The sequence below is a fragment of the Arvicola amphibius genome, chromosome 6 (genome assembly GCF_903992535.2).
Source record: "Arvicola amphibius chromosome 6, mArvAmp1.2, whole genome shotgun sequence".
NCBI classification, from domain to species: domain Eukaryota; kingdom Metazoa; phylum Chordata; class Mammalia; order Rodentia; family Cricetidae; genus Arvicola; species Arvicola amphibius.
In genome coordinates this window covers 158,743,322-158,760,200 of record NC_052052.2, presented here as the reverse complement: position 1 = coordinate 158,760,200, position 16,879 = coordinate 158,743,322, and the positions used below count along the sequence as shown (strand labels likewise).

The 16,879-nt window shown below is 40.6% G+C and overlaps 1 protein-coding gene across 1 annotated transcript; it reads right to left on the bottom strand.

Annotated features, from left to right (window-relative positions):
• Positions 1-4,194: 4,194 nt before the first annotated feature.
• LOC121677240 (sperm motility kinase X-like) lies at positions 4,195-9,002 on the bottom strand. The gene is made up of 2 exons (XM_042055338.1): positions 7,461-9,002; positions 4,195-4,311 (listed from the first exon to the last, which is right to left on the bottom strand). Exons 1-2 carry the CDS (start codon positions 9,000-9,002, stop codon positions 4,195-4,197), a joined length of 1,659 nt encoding a protein of 552 aa, XP_041911272.1.
• Between the last annotated feature and the right edge of the window lie 7,877 nt (positions 9,003-16,879).

Below are 16,879 nucleotides of genomic sequence, written 5' to 3'. Positions count from 1 at the left end.
TACAGCCCATCATAGTATTTTTGTGTTGGTTGAGACTACATGTCTATTTCTTTTCTATTACTATAACTCTTCAATTACTAAGATTTATGATGTCTTAAAACCAAACAACTGACATTTCCTTTTTACTGTGTATATAGTATTCTGCCTGCATGCATGCCTACAAGCCAGAAGGTGGCTTACAACCAGATCTCATTACAGATGGTTGTAAGCCACCATGTAGTTTCTGGGAATTGAATACAGAACCTTTTGAAAAGCAGGCAGTGCTCTTAACCACTAAGCCATCTCTCTAGCCCGGCATTTTTTTTAAATTCAGGGAATGTGTAACATAGATGGAAGTCTAGAAGTAAAACCACTAATATTTGAAATACATTCTTTTTTTTCACATTAATATTTTTTTCATGGTTTATTTTTTATATTTTAAAATTTCCATCTCCTCCCCTCCTCCTCCCACTTCCCTGCCCTCTTCCTCCCCCTTCCCTCCCCTCCCCTCCACCCATACCTCCCCTCCCTCCCTCTCCAGGCCAAGGAGCCATCAGGGTTCCCTACTCTATGTTAAGACCAAGGTCCTCCCAACTCCCCCCAGGTCCAGGAAGGTGATCAACCAAGCTGAGAAGGCTCCCACAGAGCCCGTCCATGCAGAAGAATCAGAGCCCAGTGCCATTGACCTTTGCTTCTCAGTCAGCCCCCACTGTTGGCCACATTCAGAGAGACGGGTTTGGTCGCATGATCCATCAGTCCCATTCCAACTGGAGTTGGTGATCTCCCATTAGTTCTGTCCCACCGTCTCCATGAGTGAATGCACCCCTCACGTTCCTGACTTTCTTTCTCATGTTCTCTCTCCTTCTGCTCCTCATCAGGACCTTGGGAGCTCAGTCCAGTGCTCCAATGTGGGGCTCAGTCATTTTCTTCATCTATCGCCAGGTGGAGGTTCCCTCATGGTCCTGACTTTCTTTCTCATGTTCTCTCTCCTTCTGCTCCTCACCAGGACCTTGGGAGCTCAGTCCGGTGCTCTAATGTGGGGCTCAGTCATTTTCTTCATCTGTCGCCAGGTGGAGGTTCTATGGTGATATGCAAGAAATTCATCAGTATGGCTATAGGAACTGGCCTTTTCAGGCTCCCTCTACTCAGCTGCCCAAGGAACTAACTGGGGGCGTCTCCCTGGAAACCTGGGAACCCCTCTAGGGTCAAGTCTCTTGACAACCCTCAGATGGCTCCCTAAATTAAGATATATGCTTCCCTGCTCCCATATCCACCCTTCCTGTATCCCAAGCATCCCATTCCTCCGAGCTCCCGCCATTCTCCCTTTCACGCTTTTCTCTCCCCATCTTCCCTTGGCCCCGTCTCGCCCAACCCTCAAGTTCCCAATTTTTGCCTGGCAATCGTATCTACTTCCAATATCCAGGAGGATTACTATATCTTTTTTGGGGAGTTCACCTTCTTATTATCTTCTCAAGGATCCCAAATTATAGGCTCGATGTCCTTTAATTATGGCTAGAAACCGATTATGAGTGAGTACATCCCATGTTCATCTTTTTGGGTCTGGGTTACCTCACTCAGAATAGTGTTTTCTATTTCCATCCATTTGCATGCAAAATTTAAGATGTCATGGTTTTTTACCACTGAGTAGTATTCTAGCATGTATATATTCCACAGTTTCTTGAAATACATTCTTAAGTAAACAAGTTAGACTACATCTCCTAAACTGTATGTCAAGCCAGATGGTTCCATTTGGCTAAGGGCTCCTTCTGTATGTAAATTGTCAAGCTACTGATAGGAGAAGTAGAATGAGATTTCCAATCTCACCTTCAAAGGATATGTTGTCTTCAATCTAAACATTAGGTTGGCACCACTTCATGCTCTTAATGTCTTCCTGAGTGGTTCAAGAAGGTATTGTGTCAAGAATCAAGTTTTGATACAAGATTCAGCTCAGCCCAGTTTATTGGCATTTTGTCTTCATCCATTGAAACCTACCTGCTATTTTTCTTTTACTTCATTTCTCCTTCTTGAATAGGTCCATTTTCTGGGCTTTTTGGGTTGAGGTATTAAGCTAACCTATACATTTGGGGCTGCAGCAGAATCTGAGATGCTATATACTATATTCTAAAAGAAATTAACAAATAAATTGTAATATTTTCATCAAGATAAAGATGACATGAAGTAACAAAAATGCTTTCATATAAATTCAAAGATGAAAGAGGAATAAATTATTGCTATTTCTAATAGTAGTCATAGTAGTAGTAGTACCTGCACAGAAATTGGTGCATAATATATAGACTGAACACTGGTTCTGTGATATTAGGGAGTCCCACAAACTCTCTCAACTCTGTCTTTCCATTGGAGGCCCTGGCTTTTGCTAATTTAATACAAAATTATTTAATAATACTTGTTAAGCACAGAGTATGGATGGTTATGTGTGAATATCACAAAAGGTATAGAGGCCACTAGAAAGGAAATTTGCAGGGATTAAATGAGTTGGGAATTTAAAGACAAGAAACAGGGTAGTAAAGTCAAAGAATCAAGAAGAAACAGCAGAAATATCCTGGCTAACCCAGGCCTACTAGACATGACCTGTTATGGATGAAGGTAAGGTGTCTGATGAGATTTTGAGCTTGACAAATCCTAAGAATTGGGGTTCCTGCTTAACTGACTAACAAGGAAATGTCGAACCACCTAGAATTTTCAGAAATCTATTATTTGGTAAGTCAAGCTATCCTTTTCAGTACCAAACAATAATAAAGGTTGATAGCCCATAGGCAGCACTTGTATAGCTCTCTAGAGTTACTTGATGAGATTAAATTGGCTATTTTCTATTTTCGAGTTAAAAAATTCATATTTTCTAAGCTCAGAAAATTTTATTCATTTGAAACAGACCAAAAATAAGCTCAAAGTCTCTGACCTTTAGTCAAGGTTACACGGTCTCACATATGGGACCTCACAAGGTATAGGGGTTGTTCAGTAGGGCCTGCTCCCTAGCAGAATATGTAGGGTGTTGGTAGTTGGTCATTAGGTTGTAATAACAAGAATTTTATTAGACTTGGAAATTTAGGAGGTTCTGGCATAGCCTAAAGCATAACAGTGTATTTATAAACAGAAATTGGGGTCATGTATGCATAGAACATGTTTACCAAGACTTGAAACCTGACACACTCTAGAGGGTTAGGGAGAAGGGATCCAGTTAGGACCTAATTCATAGTAGGATATTTTGGGCTGCAAGGAGGTGTATGTCTACCTTGATCTGATATCTAGTGGCATATATGGCTCACCAGGATATGATTCCTAGAAATTTATATGATCTAGATATTATTTCTCCTATTGATACCTCACATAATCTGCTAGTTTTCATTCCATGTTGGGCATGACCCATTCTGGGTATTGCATATAAATTTCTAAATATCAAGTCCTAATGGACACCTCTCCAAAGCTGCTGCACAATATGCAACTCTAGATATCAGACCTTACCAGAAAACCCCACACTTCTACAGCCAGTAGATATACACTACTAATTATGAGACCCTGTTGGACGCTCTGTCCCCTAGCAAATACCACCCCCCACTGCTAGGTTCAGACCTCTGTAGACAAATCCCCATCTGACATATCATATACATTGCAAGATATGAGATCCAGATGGGCATCCCTACCACCAGCAATGCTTCACACAAACTGCTAGGAAGTAGTGATCTGCTACCCAACTTATGCTGCTAGTTTTCAAACCCTGTTGAACACCTTCCTGTTTTTTCCAGATACAAAATTCTAGGTGTTAGCCTTCATTGGTAATATCTTCACCTGCTGCAATTGCCCATAAAGCCCTATATGTCAAAGCCAGCTGGACTCATGCTCCTATCCCACATATAGTACTGTTGGCTATTTCAAACATACTCCCATTGTTGCCCAACATATACTAATATTTATCAAGCCATGTTGGATATTACTGATACCATCCTACATATTCTACATATTAAGAACTAATAGACACTTCACACCTCTAGTCCCTGAGATTTGATGGCTAGCCACTCACACCATTGAGGTCCTAGGCTCTACTAGATATTTATCCTTCTATGTAGCTTTACATGTACTGCTATCTAGCAGGCTTAGCAGGAGCTCTCCTAAACACCCCACAAAAAGTCCTAGGTATCAAGCCATTTTGGACACATTATTTGTCCTTTCCACTTACCATCCCAAATACACTACTATCATTTAGGCCGTGCTGAACACCCCATTGCTGCCTTTCCATATAAGCTTCTTTGTATCAAGTTTTGTTGTATAATCACCATCCAAGGCTACAGCCATACATTCAGTGCTAGGCATGAGAGCCTGTTGGACAACATTGCAAGAACAACATCAGGAGCTACCCCACATAAACTGCTAGGTATCAGGCTCTGCCAGACACCACCTACTCCACCTGCACTGCCACCACATGTATACTGCTGAAAGCACCAGTGGGCACCTCTCACCCATACATCTGTTCAACATGTGCTTGAAGTTTTAAAACCTCATATTTTCCCTTCTTTATAATGGGGCCAATGCCAATCCAAGAAAAGGCCCAGAAACTTGTCTTCTGCTACAGGTCATTACTTAGTGGGTTCAATAAGTGAACCTTCAACAGTGAGAACCCCACAAATTTGCCTTGAATTCGTTCAAATGTGGATAAGCACTCTTCATTGAAGGGAGCCAATTTTCATGCAGAAGGACCACAGATATTGCAAAAATTTCATTGAGCAGGAACTCTATGCTGACCCTTCTACATGACAATCCCAGACCCATAGTAATCCAAGTTTGTTTATAGGTATATTCCCAAAGTGAGGGGCCTCTGGACATAAAGTAGTCCTGTGGCTACTGGTCATGTGTAGGTTGCCATGTCCAAACCTGGTAAGATATCTTTACCTTTACAATGTGAAACAGTGTCATCTCAACAGATTAACCATAGAGAAAAACCAGGATTCCCTTTAGAGTAGGAACAAGTATAGGAGCTCTCTTAAATATCATATGGGAAGAAACATGATCATGTGCACCTGGAAAAGGAGACTCTGAAGCAAATGACACATCGTGGCAGAGTGGCCAGACAGTGGGCCAGTCATCAAATAGACACATGCGACTATCTCTCTAGGGCTCTGATAAGAAGGGCTGTGTCTGCAGTGAGCTAAACAGCTGGTGGGCTTGGACACAGCAGATGGAGAGCCAGTGAAGGAGGCTATGCCCTGATTCAGTCTTGATGCCCAATGAGTATAATCTACAGGCAGCCTCTCTCCAAAGTCTGTGGATATCACTAGCAATACAGTGACAGAAGTGCTTTTCAAAACCTGCACCTGACCACAACTGGGGGGCCCAATATGGTACATGGGTTGGTTCTAACTCTCAATTTTTTTGCATCATCCAGCAATCTTCTGACTACTGTAGGATTTGGGTGGGAGTGAATAGATCCATGGTACTCTCTCCTCTAGAGGCTATAGGGATGCTTTTATCCAGGGGTCAAAAGCTGTCCTTAGAGATGGGCAGTGGCTTTGCACCTGAGACACAGGTTTACTTTCTCTATGCCAACATCTCAGGCTAAAGTGTTCATGGCTGCACAGTCTTTACTCATATTCCCAGTTTACAGTCCCTACACAAAAGTGTCCCTTCCTCTTCTGACTCACTGAACCAGCATGCATTGGGGCTGTGTCTCTAGCGCTGAGATAAAGGAAGGAGGATGAGGGATACAGGAGGCTAAACCAACAGTAGCCAGGGGAGACTGAAGGGCAAGAGGATGTAGCTCTCTCTGGAGATACTGTTGGGCCCCAGGATTTACTCCGAAAAGGATGTCAAGAGGCTGCCCAACACAAAAATCTCACTGTCTGCTAATTATATATTATCTTGTTCCTTATGCTTACTCCATGGAGGTCATTTACCAACCTGGTTACACTGGGAGCCTAGGTTCCACAGTCATCATCGACAGCTGTAGCATCTCACAGTGAGTGTCTGGTGTGGGACCAAGGCCTTGCCTAAGATTGCTCTTCTAGCATAGCACAGCTGTGAGCAAAGCTGCTGCCAGACTGTCTTCATGGAAGAAACTGAAGCTCTGAAGGAAAAAGGCTTTTCTAAAGATAGTGCAAAGGACTCACAACCTACACCATGTGAATTCAAATATAATCACTGTAGAGATGGACACCAAGTGAGCACCAGCTTGGAGCATGGGCTATTTGGGGACTACATTCTCAATTTGGTTAACCTGTCCTGGGAAAAGTGGGTAGATTGTGACAGTCACTCTGGTAGAAGAACTCTTTCCTCATGTGAGAAGCCCTCTTTTCTTTCTTCAAGATATGGCCCAGAGATATGAAGGAAAATACAGTAGAGCAAGATAGGGCAATTGTCCTATCAAACATTTGAGGTTACCCCCTAGATGGGACTAATGACCCCCATAGCCTAATATATTTCAGTACTTGGTTCCCCAGTTGGTTGAACTGTCTGGCAAAGATTAGGAAATATGGCTTTGTTGGAGGAGTTATGTCACTGGGGGTAGGATTTGAGTTTTTAAAAGTCCACTCCATCCCAGCTAGCCCTTTCAGCTACTGCTCCAAAGCCATGCCTGTCTGTTCGCTTCTAAGCTCCCTGTCATGATCGTTATGGACTCTAGCCCTCTGAAATTATAATCTCTTCTAGAAACTGAATTGGTAATGCTGTCTTATCAAAGCAATAGAAAGTAACTAAGACATGGCTAAAAGGGATTCTAACTCCCGGGCAGCTTTGGGCATCCTTTTACGCATGTTCCCAATATGCGGAAGATAAAATGGAAGACCAGCCCTGAGTTAAATTTCCTGGTGACTGGGATTTCTGGTGGAGAAAACTATCTGTTTGTATACCTCCTCTCTGTGTTAGACAGAGCCTCTTTGCTAGGTATGCAGGCACATTGTCACCTGGACTTGCTGCAGATGTCTCAGTCCACATGGGCTGAGTTCCCACTCCACACCTCAGTGTTCATGATGTTCCACCACTTAAAACAGAAAGACACATGAAAGGAACTTTTGGCAACTGAATTGTATGGTACTTATTAATTTACAGCCCTGCTGTGTCATAGTTTCCTACCTGATTCTTCCCTTCTGAACATCTGTTTCCTTTAGTCAACACTTCTTCAATGCCTCCACAGCCACTGGTAACCGTTTCTGTTGTCTATGTCCAGGTCCACTTTCTCAGGTTCCAGATAATAATGAAGCTGTTGCTTTGTCCATCTGAGGTGCAAGTTGCATATTCCATAAATGTGTTTAACTATTTAAGTCAGTTGCAAAGAACATTAGAAAATTCATTAATTAAAATACAGAAGTATATTTTGGTCCACCACCTACCTCATTTTATGTGACTCCATTCTCCCATTCCACTGGAGCCACTTTCTTTTGGGAAGCATGGCTTCTCCTTTGGGGAAAGAGGCAGCAACACAGGCTTTGAAAACAATTCACCGTTCTCCTCTTCACCCTCTTCCAGCATCGCCTTACGTTATGGGAAGAGGCTGTGATCACACTCTGGGGCTGGGCACTGGTGGAGCGTGGTTCCTTCTGATGAGTGTCTGTGGTTGTGACACTTTGAGGTGCCTCTGTGGAGCTCATTACAGACGATGTGTTCTGGGGAGATGAGCTGTTTTTTGGGTTGGTTTTACTCTGTGGTGTCATGTGGGCAATATCATTTCTAGAAAGAATATTTTCTGAGGATGTGCTGCCTAAGGCCACCACCTTTGAGGTCATACATCTCTTCTGAATAATGCTTCTCATGAGATGAACAGCTACATGACCACATTCAGAAGCTACTTTAGGAAAGATGGTTCTCTTCTGTTGACAACACAAGATGTCAGGCATGCTGAGCCTTCTGCTCCCCTCCTTCATTGCAATCTTGTCATTATCATGAAACTTGTGTTTTGCCAGAAAGGTGTTAGTGGGAAGAGCAGGATCACTTCCTGTGCCATTTAGGGAGAAGCAAGCCATGGGAGGACATGAAGGTGGACTGGTAACATCAAACTGCATAGGTTTAATTTGATGGTGTATGTTGCTTCTCAAGAATGACTGGTGTTTTAATATTAAATAAGTTGCCATGATGTTATTAAATTTTTTTTTATGTAAAGAGTCTCTAATGTCTTTGGGACTGTAGCCCATGACCTGCATGGCTGACATGATATTGAGGTTTGGTTTTCTAGGGAGCATCTCCAAAGAAGATGATAGTTTTAAAAGTACTTCACTGTCCTTGAGCCACAGATGTTTTATAATGTCATGTATCTTGGGTCTCTGCTCAGAGTCAATAGTGAATAACTTCACAATGAGGTTGACAATATATTCTGGAAGCTTTGATGGAATGTAGTAATGTGGATCTTTCATCTCTACCTTCATGTCTTTATATGTTGTTGCTTTGAATGGGAGGTACCCTGTCACCATGATATATAGAACTACTCCCATGCTCCAGATATCAGGTGTCTTGGGATCATATTCTTGGTCATTGAAAAGCTCTGGAGCACAGTATGGAAGGGTACCACAGAAAACCTTTAATTTCTGCCCAACAGTTACTTTGGTAGCCAGACCAAAGTCACACAGCTTGATGCTTCCTTTGCTATCTAACAGTATGTTATCAGGTTTGATGTCCCTGTGTGCAATGTTATTCTCGTGGCAGTACTTAACTGCACATACTATCTGTGTGAAGATGTGTTGGGCCTCCTCTTCCTGCATGGAGCCAACCTCCACTATACGACCTGCCAGGTCACCCCCAGAGGCCAGTTCCATAACCATATAGATATGCTGAGTAGTTTCCATGACATGGAACAGCTTAATTATATTAGGATGATTCAATAATTTCATGATATCTACCTCATTTGTGATCAAGGCAGCTTTCTTTTTGTCGTTTTTCATAATCTTCAGAGCAACCTGTACCTCTGTATGTCGGTGACAGGCAAGTTTCACTTCAGCAAAGCTGCCTATACCAAGGGTATCGAGGATCATGTAATGATCTGTGGGAACCTCCTCCCCAGAGGAACTTTCCTTCAGGTCTTGGTGCATTGTTACCTTGTCACTCCTCCTGTTACATATTGTCTGTCTCAGTATAAAATCACAATACTAGATTTAAAAAAATTAAAAGTAAGTCTATGAGAGAAGTTCATAATCATCAAATTCCTATATAAATAAAAGCAAAAATTCACCTAATGATGTACTCCAAAGTCATAGAAACAAAAGAATAAACTAAATCTAAAACAGTGAATGGCAATACATAGTAATTTTCAGAAATTAAATTAATGAAATAGAAACCAAAAAACATCACATAGGATCAAAGAAAAAAGGGAAAAAAAAAGAAAAAAAGAAAAGAAAAAAGAAAAAAGAAAGAGTTGGTTATTAAAAAAATAAGTAAAATTGACAAACCCTTACTCAAACTAACCAAATGAGAAAAAACACAAATTATTAGAAATTAGACATAAATAAAGGTAATGTTACAGCAGCTAATATTAAAATCAAGGACCCTAAGAGAGACATACATGGATCCCCTGGGAAAGGGAAATAGACAAAATCTCCTGAGTAAATTGGGAGAAGATGGAGTGTGGAAAGGGAACGAGAAGTGGAGAGGAGAACATGATGGGACAGGACAGTCGAGGTGGGGGAAGGACAGATAGGGAGAGCAAGGAAAGAGATATCTTGATAGAGGGAGCCATTATGGGGTTAGCAAGAAATGTGGCACTAGGGAAATTCCCAGGACTATACTAGGATGACCCCAGATGCTAAACAATAATGGAGAGGGTGCCTAAACTGGCCTTCCCCTGTAATCAGATTGATGACAACCTTAAATGTCATCATAGAACCTCCATCCAGTAACTGATGGAAGCAGATGCTGAGATCCACAGCTAATGACTGGATTGAGCTCCTGAAGTCCAGTCAGAGAGAGAGAGGAGTGATATGAGCAAAGGGGTCAAAACCATGATGGGAAAACCCACGACCCAAGCTAGTGGGACCTCATTGACTCTGGACTAATAGTTGGGGATCCTGCATAGGACCGAACTAGGCCCTCTGAATGTGGTTGAAAGCTTCATGGCTTGGGCAGTTTGTGGGGCCAATGACAGTGGGGCCAGGATTTACTCCTAGCGTATGAACTGGCTACTGGGAGCCCATTCCCTATGAAGGGTTACCTTGTTCAGCCTAGATACAGAGGAGAGAGACTTTTGTTGACTCCCCATGGGAGGCCTTATTCTCTCTGAGGAATGGATGCAGAGTGGAGTGGGGGAAGGTGAAGAGAGGAGGGAGGGGAAACCAGGATCGATATGAAAACTAAAAAAGATTGTTTTTAAAAATAAAATAATTTTTTAAAAAAAAGTTATGTAAAGTTAAACCTTTAAAATGCAAAAAAGAAGCTCATTAGGGAAAATGGGAAAGGGGAGAGGCTCATTAGGGAAATAGTTCTTGTTTTGAAAAGAAAAAAGGAGAAATGCTGTGGGATAATGATCTTGTGCCCTGTAAAGATTTGTCACTCATATTGGTTTAATAAAACACTGATTGGCCAGTAGCCGAGCAAGAAGTATAGGTGAGGTGACCAGGCTACAAGAATTCTGGGAAGAGGAAAGGCTCAGCCTGCAGTCACCAGCCAAATGCAGAGGAAGCAAGATAAGAATGCCTCACTGATAAAAGGTGCTAAACCATGTGGTTAAACATATACATAAAATATGGGTTAATTTAAGATAGAATAGCTAGCTAGAAATATGACAGAGCTTTTGGCCAAGCAGTGTTATAATTAATATCATTTTTGTGTGATTATTTGGGTCTGGGTGACTGGGAAATGTAAGTGCAATCTCTGTCTACAGAAGGGAGTTAAATATAGAAGAAGGAGTGAGGTAGATAACAATAAAGATCACTGATAAAAGCCACAATTAATCATACTATTAACTATTTACCTTAAAAACCCCTATAATGTATATAATTCAGCATATAAATATGCATGGTTAGTTGTAATAAACTTTTCTCATCTGTGCTGATGGTGTTCCTTCCAAGAACCAAAGACCACCTAACAAAACCCCTAACAACAGACATGAAAAGCCCTCTTTTGAGTTGTTGGCCTAACAATACTGTCTAAACGAATTCTAAAATACCTCAAAACATATAGCCTATTGCTGTTGTCCTTGGTTACCATCCAGGGGTAGAAGGCAAGGCTATGTTGCTGAAGACACTATGCACTTCAGAAACAGGACTCAGAGGTCTTTGAGCTCAAATTAACCTTAATTCCCCTCCCAAAGAACTAGCTTTCCTGGTACCAGAAGGTGCCAAGAAAACTTCCAAAAGTAAAGGCAACTAATAGTCCCACCTAGCTATGATACCTATGAGCTGTATCAGTGACCATCATGGCATGATAACCCTGTGGATGCAGTAGTCACACACACACACACACACATACACACACACCTTGGTCATAGTCAGGTTTTTTAATTGGTCTTAAACCCTGCTCAACAAGAAGGATACCATGTCTGGTATGGGAAACCTAGCTAACTAATCAGTGCTAGCAAAATCATGGTTATTGGAGGAGATCTACAAACACTAAGTTATTAAACAAACACAATCCCTAACAACAAATTACAAATGTGTTCTTTTACCAACAGATAAGTTTAGACTTCACCCCTCATAAAAAAACACTTCTCTTTGAAACAGATGGAGACCACCATAGAAAACCAGTTCAACCAATCAATATTCAGAGTTGTAGAGCCCAGTCTCAATGGATACATCCACAAAAACTCAGAGAACATTGTGGAAGGGGCAGAGGTTGGGAGGTGGAAAGATTATTAGAACCAGAGGATCAGGGAGTTTGCTGTCAAATTGTGTCTTGTAGTAACAGCAAGAGCTCAGAAAGCTATACCCATAAAGTCTCATCAACATAAAAGTACAAACATGAACTGAACAAAAATGCCAATGAACATGCCAAACTGCAAGGAGAAAAGCCCATGAGGCCTCAACCCTACAACAATAACTGAGTAAATCTGGGAGTGAAAGAGGTAGCCCACTGGTTATCCAGTGCCAAATGGTCATCCATGCAAACACACATACAAGTAACACATTATATGGATTCAATAGATATTTGAGGATATATTATATGCAAATATATATGTGCATGCAATAACAACTGATAGGAAAGAAGAAGTTATAAATTTGAAGAAATGTGGGATGGGAGACCTGAAAAGGGAAGGGAGAAATGTTGAGATTAAAATACAATTCTCCCAAAAAAGATCATTATGGAGTAGCTTGAAAAAAATTTAGTCAATTATAATATCTGGAAGAAATAGACCAATTCCTAGAATCATATAACCTACCCAAAATTTAGATTAAAAAAAAAACAAAATCATGTACATAGATCAATAACTAGGGACAACATTGAAATATTAATGGAAAAAACTGCCATAAAGAAAAGTACAGGACCATACAGACCAGCAGATAAATTCTACCAGAACATTAAAAAAAGAATTAACATCAGTGCTTCATAGATTATCCTATAAGACAGAAAGGGAAGGAACACTCCCAAATTAATTCTACAAAGTCAATATTACTCTGATACCAAAACCAAATAAAAACATAAGCAGAAAATATTATAATTTCCTTGATGAACATCATAATTCAACAATGCATTTAAAAGGCCATTGAAGCAGAATTAATAAAATCTCAGAGACAGAAATTGGGGTTCAACATAAAGTTCCAAAATGCAGAGTAGCCAGCCACTGGCTCTTACCTCAACATCAGTCCAAAATGGCAATCCTCCTCAGAATGAGACTGAATGAGAACTGTCTCCTCCCATTTTATAATCCTATCTAGGGCTGGGATTAAAGGCATGCACCACTGGGATTAAAGGCATGCATCGCACAGTTTCTATGGCAATTAGTATGGCTACTGGGATTAAAGTATGTGTTACCACCGCCTGGTCTGTAAGCCTGATAAGTGTGTCTGTTTTACTCTATGTTCTTCAGGTAAGCTTTTATTAAAATGCAAATGTAATGCCACTACAGACCATACCCCAGGATCAGGTGGATTCATCCAGGAATGTAAAATTATTTCCTCATACACAAACTCACAATACAGCATATAAAAAGAATTTAGGGCAACATAATCAATCCTAAAGAAAGACAGCATTTTGACATAAAATTAGACAGAACCAGAGATGCTTCAAATGGGACAATCCAGCTCCACAAATATCACTGTTTTCTATAATATTTGGTATCAGTAGATAAGGCAGGGGATCTGAATACAAAAGGGAAACCATCAGAAATATGAAAGAGGTCAGGGATAGCCACCAGACTGTCCACAGAATGCTACACAGGACCTGGGATTAGTTCAAAATTCTGGTCTTTCACAGCATTGTGGTTCTCTATTGAACCTGCTAATATGAACAGAGGGCAATTGTATGAAACCCATTCCAAAGTGACTTGGACAACCCACAAAACAAAGCTGATTGAAGGACTTTGAAAGAGAGAAGTGCAGTGGCTGATGGCATTGGGCAGAGCTGTACCTGATTGTTAGTCAGAGACCAGGAGACATCTTCATGAATCTGGGGTGCTGCTTACTACTCTCTGCACTGGTGTTCTGCGGTGAGAGCTCATTTAACAAAACTGCAGCTAACTGTCTCAGCAATTCTCCCCACTTCCAACTGTGAATCCAGATTTATGAGCCCTCATTGGTCACATGCATTAACCAATCACACTGACCAGATGGGCTTGGCTCTTCTGATTGGTCAAGTTGAAACCATGTGACCTTTTCCTGTGGATACAGAGGAACTACTGGTGGAGATCCTGAGAGAACAGTTAGGAGACTGTTTCCAGGGATGTGCCCGTTGAGACCTGCCTCCTCCATCACACTGCCTTCTGTCTACAGAATTTATGACAGCACTTCTTCCTTTCCCAGGCCCCATTCATTTCTAAACAGACTTACTCTTTGAGGATCAGTTTTCAATTGCTCCCAGCAAATCACTAACTTCCACAGTAGTGGTTTTCCCCCCAAGATAGACTGACACTTGATCTAAAGAAGACAAAGCAAAAGTCAACATACGTACTGGAGGCAGCTGGTGGCATGTGGGGGTGGGGCACTACTACAGGAACAGACTACATCCAGGAAATAAGCACATTAGACTATGCAGTTACTCGGGGCTAGAGTGCTTATCTACTATGCAAGAAAGCCTAGACTCAATCTAGTATCCCACCAGTTTAAAAATATTCAAAAGTGTTAATTAAAAGCTCTTTCTCAGTTCCTCAAGTACTAAGAAACAAAAAATAATACTTCTAAAAATGGATACAAGAAGAAACAAAAATACTCAAGTAGTGTGAACTAAAGTTGAAAAGCAAATTGAGAAGTGTAGCTAAAAACTAATGAGGAAGGGTAATGAATAACAAGCCTCTGGGGAAAAACAACAAAGGTCACAATTTGATAATTTATGCTTATGTCTTAGAAACTAGAAAGAAAGGTGTTAAACACAAAGGATGAACAAGAAGGGAAGTATTATAAAACAGCAAATATTTCTGCAAAGCATATATTGTATCTTTATTAAAATATAACATATTTTTGTCTTGCTGGATGCCAATGAGAGCGAAAGCAGCAGAGGAGAGAGTGGTGAGGGTGAGGTGAGAGAAGCACAATGTCTAGCTGTATGGATAGATCCGATTACACCTGTATCTTGGTATTTTGCTCATAATGAATTTGTTTCATTAATTTCATTTTCAAAAAAATATTACTTTTCGGTATCATGTGACTTAACTTCTGGTTTTGTAGTTGTCAAGAGGAGACCTTTACTCATCTTACTCTGCAATAGTCTGCACAAGGTACACTTGGGAATCAAGCATAGAATTTGAAGATTTGTACAATGGGGTTCTCTGCAAGCTGTGTGAAGCCAAGATGGCACTGCCTTCCTAAAATTAGAGCTCCCAGGTCCAAATATTAAACATGTGGTGCCTGGAAGGGAAACCTGAGGTTGGCTCCAAGAAAAAAGAAGAGTGGACCCTCACAGAAGGTGATGAGTAAGAACAATGTAGCAGGAATCAAGGAAGTCTTTGCCTTGTGCTGAGCTTGTGTATTATTTCTTAAAGAAAAAAAGAGCATAAGTATTAAAATCACAACTATTAGACTACTTGAAAGTTGTTTATGATTATACTCTCCGGTTTTCAGAAGAAAGAACATGAAGAATTATGGACAGTCTGAAAGAATACCGAAAAGACATATAAGCAAGGGGTGGGGAAACATTCAATTTTGAGTCAGTTGGGCATTAATTCATAGTGTTATCATAATACTTAAGGAAGATAAAGATATTAATCATGATGAAAAGATGGATAATTTCTTGAATGAATATAAATCTGATGGCCAATCCTTAAAAATTGGTAAGAGAGGCAAAAGAAGATTTTTCTTGTTCAGGAAAGATCAAAAGTTGAAAACAGTGCCACTGATAACTCTGCCAGTGATGACTCCCTCAGGCTTCCTTACCAAACTTTCTTTATATATGTATTCTCCATTGCCTGAAATGACCCTGAAGCATGAAGGAAGAATTTGGTAATCAATCTAATCTTGAATTCTCTCCACTTCCTGATGAGTCTATCTATCATTATCTATGTCTCTATCATCTATCAATCTATCTCTATCTCCCTCATTCACCCCCCCCCCACATGTAAAACAAGGCATATCTTTGATTTCTGAACAGCCTGTCTCATCTAGTTTTAAAGTTTCAGTCACAGTGCCTGTTTTGTATTCCAACAGCTTTCTTTTCTGAACCAGCTAAAATAGCATGTTTTAAAACTGGCATGAAAAGTGCTTCTTCATCTTTTCAAAGGCAAGCACTCACATTTAGGAAAAAAATATGTTGCAGTGTAGTCTTGGCCAAGAGCACATTTTGTTAATCTGTTATCATTTCAGACCAAAAGTTTGTTCAACATGGATAACAACATGAAATCAGTTTTAAATCGCTAACTTAAAATATCTCTTAATCCTGGACATGCCGTGCTGCTTTCTTAAAATTTAATCTGATACTTAGAGCAAGGACAATAAATAAGTTGACTGAGAAAAATGTTTCAGGTTCCTATTCCCTTTTAATATTTTTATTTCCTACATCTGTCCCTTTTTAAAATAATGCATGAAGGGATAGTATGAGGAAGAATGACGGTACGTCTTCAGGCCTAATTGAAGAATACTTTTTGTATATTTGTCCCTAAGACAAACAATTTAGGGAGTTTTAGAAGTGTGATTTCATATTTGACTAACTCCATGACTTTCAGGCTGCAATGAGGCAGAGCATCATGGTAGGGAGCATGTGGTGGAAAAGAGTTGGTTATCTCACATCAGTTGAACTGTGGGTGGAGTAGTGGGAAGGACAAGGAATAGCCCTCAAAGGCACATCTACTCCTCCCGTCATCAGGTCCTACCAGCTGCGAGTAGTGAGAGCAGTGCCCTCAGGATCCAGTCACTTCTTCATAGTCCTTCTAACTGCAAGCCAAGTTTTCGGTAGATAAGCCTTTTCACAGGAACACTTCAGATTCAAACTGTAATTGTCAGGTGGGGAAGCCAGAAATCAGGGTCTAACAATGGATAACTATGCCATTATATTGAGAAAACTGACACAGCTGGACATTCTTGGATCGTTACACCTACCAAGAGAAAGCCAGCCAATTAAAGAAATAAATAACTCTGTCTCCTTAATACCGTGATGGAACTTGGGCTTATTCCACAACTCTCAGAGAAGGGAGAACAAACTAGTGGGTTTTTTTCTACATGTTTCATTTCTGAAGTTTGTTGCAGTGGTGTACTGTGGTGTTCTTCGGGATGAAATCCTGCAGTTAGGTCCCATAGAAACAATAGTCTTTCTTGAAGACAGTGAGATGTTCCCACTAACCACCTTCCAATTCCACAGGTTGTCCTGTCTGCTTCACAGATGACCTGCTAAAGTG

Bases quoted from the DNA above. Each gene is read 5' to 3' on its own strand.
- LOC121677240 (XM_042055338.1), bottom strand. From the start codon at position 9,002: ATGCACCAAGACCTGAAGGAAAGTTCCTCTGGGGAGGAGGTTCCCACA. The intron at 4,312-7,460 runs GTAAGGCGATGC...GTTGTCCAACAG, and splicing joins TCACAGCCTCTTCCCATAAC to GCTCTCATGCCTAGCACTGA.